Here is a 4,413-nt window from a genome sequence, read left to right as displayed (position 1 = left end):
ACAACTGCTGTGCAACTGGGATTGAACCAGGGGGGCTCCCTCTGCTGGCTCAATGCGGTACAAAGTGTCTGAAGGAGTTATACCGGCGAAAATAACATCTTTCAATTCCATGTTTGGTCCACAGGAGGGCGCCTAGCTGGGAAGTCCTGTACATTCCATATTAAAGTTGTTGCAAGTGCATTTTTTGTGTAAAAGACAGACACACACACACACACACACACACACACACACACACACACACACACACACACACACACACACACTGTAAGGTCTGAAGTGCAAAATTTGAATTACATTCCTTTGTATCTCTCCCTCTCTCTCTCTCTCTCTCTCTCTCTCTCTGTCTCTCTCTCTCTCTCTCTCTCTCTGTCAACACACACACACACACACACACACACACCAAAGCACACAGACAGAAGCTGGTCACAACTGCTGTGCAACTGGGATTGAACCAGGGGGGCTCCCTCTGCTGGCTCAATGCGGTACAAAGTGTCAGAAGGAGTTATACCGGCGAAAATAACATCTTTCAATTGCATGTTTGGTCCACAGGATGGCGCCTAGCTGGCAAGTCCTGTACATTGCATATTAAAAGTTGTTGCAAGTGCACTCACATGTATTTTTTGTGTAAAAGAGACACACACACACACACACACACACACACACACACAAGCTGGTCAGCTGCTTTGCAACTCAATGCGGTACAAATCGACTTGTGTGCCTCTTTTTCTCTTTGGGTTTTCTGTGTGTTTTTTTAAATTTTTAAATCCACAGCAAGTGTCTCTCTCTCTCTCTCTCTGTCTGTCTCTCTGTCACACACACACACACACACACACACACACACACACACGCACACACGCACGCTCAATGGAGTATAAAATAAAGACCGGGGCAGTTCTCTCACTGGAGTCTCTTAGAGTGGAGGCTGCCCTTGCTAGCAAGAAGTTCTGTGTGTTTCTCTTCTCTGAGTCTTTACTGAAGAAGTGTTTTATAACATTTTCCTTAACAACTGACATGTGTTTTTTGTGTAAAAGAGAGAGAGACACACACACACACACACACACACACACACACACACACACTCACACTCAGCGGCTCAGAGATGAGGGAAAAACAACAGAAATCAGGATAGATTTTAATGTCAGGAGATGCCCTGTGATGCTGGGGCCATTGTGTAAGATTGGAATGTGTACCAGTGGCTGGTGGGTGGTCCTTGAAGGTCCCGGGAGGAGGCGGCGAGGAGGCAGCGGGTGGCTGGGCTTGAGCTGTGGATCAGGGACGTCATTAATTCTGCCTGGTGCTGCGTGTGCCCTGTGCAGCTTGGATGTCTGCCGCTGACGCTCTGTGGTTCCTGTTCCTGTCATAAAAGGCCCTGTACAAGGGGAGAAGAAATGCATCATTGGTTACCAAAATAAAACAGTGTCTTTCTGCCTGTGTCATTCTGTTTGGTTTCTTTGAGCGTTTGTTTCTTAAATACACAGCAAGTGTCACTCTCTCTCTCTCTCTCTCTGTCTGTCACACACACACACACACACACACACACACACACACACACACACACACACACACTGTGAGGTTTGCAGTGCAAAATTTGAATTTTAGTGCATGGTGATTTGTCTCCCTCCAGTGGCCCACGGCAGGTATGATGAGGCTTAAATGATAGGTTATGGGGAAAAAGCCAGGAGAGGATGGGACAAAAGTGGAATAACTGAAAAAGTAAGAGGTGTAGAGGGCTGATGTTGGTGTCTAGGTGGGGGTTTTGGTGGGTGCCGGACGCTGTGGCGAAGAGGCCACGCCGATGGCTTCTTCGGTTCTGGAGATATGGCGAATCGGACCAAAAAGGATGGGACAAAAGGGTCCCAGTCGGAGAAAGGAAGGTGCAGAGGGCCTGGTTCCACTGGCATTGCGTTGCCCGTGTGCGGGCGCATCCGCAGGTGCCCAACATGGCATGGTTCAGAGTACCTTTGCAGGAGGCTTAGGGATAGGTTAGGGGGTAATAGCCAGAATTTGACGGAATAAAATGGAATAACTGGGAAAGTAAGTGTCGTAGAGGGATGAAAGTTGTGTCTACGGGGGGGTTTCGGGGTGCTCCGGACACCCTGGTGAAGACCCCATGTCGATAGCACCAACGGTTCTGGACTTGGTGTAAATGGGTCCAAATTTGACGGAATAAAAAGGTCAAAGTGGCAGATAGGAGCGTCCGATCGGGCCGATTCCACCACCACTGTACTCAGCAGGCCCTGCCGGGTCGTTAGACACGCAGCATGGCAGGGATCGGTGACATAACATGTAGCAGTTTCCCTTCACAGAAGCGTCTGCAGCAGGTGGGTGGAGGAGGAGGCAGCAGAACCAGGCCTTTGGAGCACTGTGTCATCTCCTGGTCCTGATGCTTTGAATCTCCCTCTCTGTCTGTCTGTCTGTCTGTCACACACACACACACACACACACACACAGAAGCTGGTCAAGTGCTGTGCAACTGGGATTGCACCTGTCGTCCACAGGAGGGCGCCTAGCTGGGAAGTCCAGTACATTCCATATTAAAGTTGTTGCAAGTGCATTTTTTGTGTAAAAGACAGACAGACAGACACACACACACACACACACACACACACACACACACACACACACACACACACACACACTGTAAGGTCTGAAGTGCAAAATTTGAATTACATTCCTTTGTATCTCTCCCTCTCTCTCTCTCTCTCTCTCTCTCTCTGTCTCTCTCTCTCTCTCTCTCTCTCTGTCAACACACACACACACACACACACACACTGTAAGGTCTGAAGTGCAAAATTTGAATTACATTCCTTTGTATCTCTCCCTCTCTGTCTCTCTCTCTCTCTGTCTCTCTCTCTCTCTGTCAACACACACACACACACACACACACACACACACACACACACACACACACACACACACACACACACACACACACACACACACACACACACACCAAAGCACACAGACAGAAGCTGGTCACAACTGCTGTGCAACTGGGATTGAACCAGGGGGGCTCCCTCTGCTGGCTCAATGCGGTACAAAGTGTCTGAAGGAGTTATACCGGCGAAAATAACATCTTTCAATTGCATGTTTGGTCCACAGGATGGCGCCTAGCTGGCAAGTCCTGTACATTGCATATTAAAAGTTGTTGCAAGTGCACTCACATGTATTTTTTGTGTAAAAGAGACACACACACACACACACACACACACACACACACAAGCTGGTCAGCTGCTTTGCAACTCAATGCGGTACAAATCGACTTGTGTGCCTCTTTTTCTCTTTGGGTTTTCTGTGTGTTTTTTTAAATTTTTAAATCCACAGCAAGTGTCTCTCTCTCTCTCTCTCTGTCTGTCTCTCTGTCACACACACACACACACACACACACACACACACACACGCACACACGCACGCTCAATGGAGTATAAAATAAAGACCGGGGCAGTTCTCTCACTGGAGTCTCTTAGAGTGGAGGCTGCCCTTGCTAGCAAGAAGTTCTGTGTGTTTCTCTTCTCTGAGTCTTTACTGAAGAAGTGTTTTATAACATTTTCCTTAACAACTGACATGTGTTTTTTGTGTAAAAGAGAGAGAGACACACACACACACACACACACACACACACACACTCACACTCAGCGGCTCAGAGATGAGGGAAAAACAACAGAAATCAGGATAGATTTTAATGTCAGGAGATGCCCTGTGATGCTGGGGCCATTGTGTAAGATTGGAATGTGTACCAGTGGCTGGTGGGTGGTCCTTGAAGGTCCCGGGAGGAGGCGGCGAGGAGGCAGCGGGTGGCTGGGCTTGAGCTGTGGATCAGGGACGTCATTAATTCTGCCTGGTGCTGCGTGTGCCCTGTGCAGCTTGGATGTCTGCCGCTGACGCTCTGTGGTTCCTGTTCCTGTCATAAAAGGCCCTGTACAAGGGGAGAAGAAATGCATCATTGGTTACCAAAATAAAACAGTGTCTTTCTGCCTGTGTCATTCTGTTTGGTTTCTTTGAGCGTTTGTTTCTTAAATACACAGCAAGTGTCACTCTCTCTCTCTCTCTCTCTCTCTCTGTCTGTCACACACACACACACACACACACACACACACACACACACACACACACACACACACACACACACACACACTGTGAGGTTTGCAGTGCAAAATTTGAATTTTAGTGCATGGTGATTTGTCTCCCTCCAGTGGCCCACGGCAGGTATGATGAGGCTTAAATGATAGGTTATGGGGAAAAAGCCAGGAGAGGATGGGACAAAAGTGGAATAACTGAAAAAGTAAGAGGTGTAGAGGGCTGATGTTGGTGTCTAGGTGGGGGTTTTGGTGGGTGCCGGACGCTGTGGCGAAGAGGCCACGCCGATGGCTTCTTCGGTTCTGGAGATATGGCGAATCGGACCAAAAAGGATGG

The 4,413-nt window shown here is 48.4% G+C and overlaps 1 protein-coding gene across 1 annotated transcript in view; it reads right to left on the bottom strand.

Annotated features, from left to right (window-relative positions):
* Window positions 1-3,944, bottom strand: part of LOC146640552 (uncharacterized) — a 63,317-nt gene extending 59,373 nt beyond the window's left edge. The window contains exons 1-2 of the mRNA XM_085400081.1: window positions 3,740-3,944; window positions 1,193-1,393 (exon numbers count right to left, since the gene is read on the bottom strand). Coding sequence (XP_085256207.1) covers window positions 1,193-1,393; window positions 3,740-3,944 — 406 coding nt within the window. The remainder of the gene's footprint in view (window positions 1-1,192; window positions 1,394-3,739) is intronic.
* Between the last annotated feature and the right edge of the window lie 469 nt (window positions 3,945-4,413).

Source organism: Rhamphochromis longiceps, unplaced genomic scaffold, assembly GCF_057381845.1.
Source record: "Rhamphochromis longiceps isolate RC_006_pf unplaced genomic scaffold, R_longiceps_female_GT1.1 unmapped_scaffold_5, whole genome shotgun sequence".
NCBI lineage: Eukaryota > Metazoa > Chordata > Actinopteri > Cichliformes > Cichlidae > Rhamphochromis > Rhamphochromis longiceps.
This window is presented reverse-complemented; position numbering and strand designations above follow the sequence as displayed.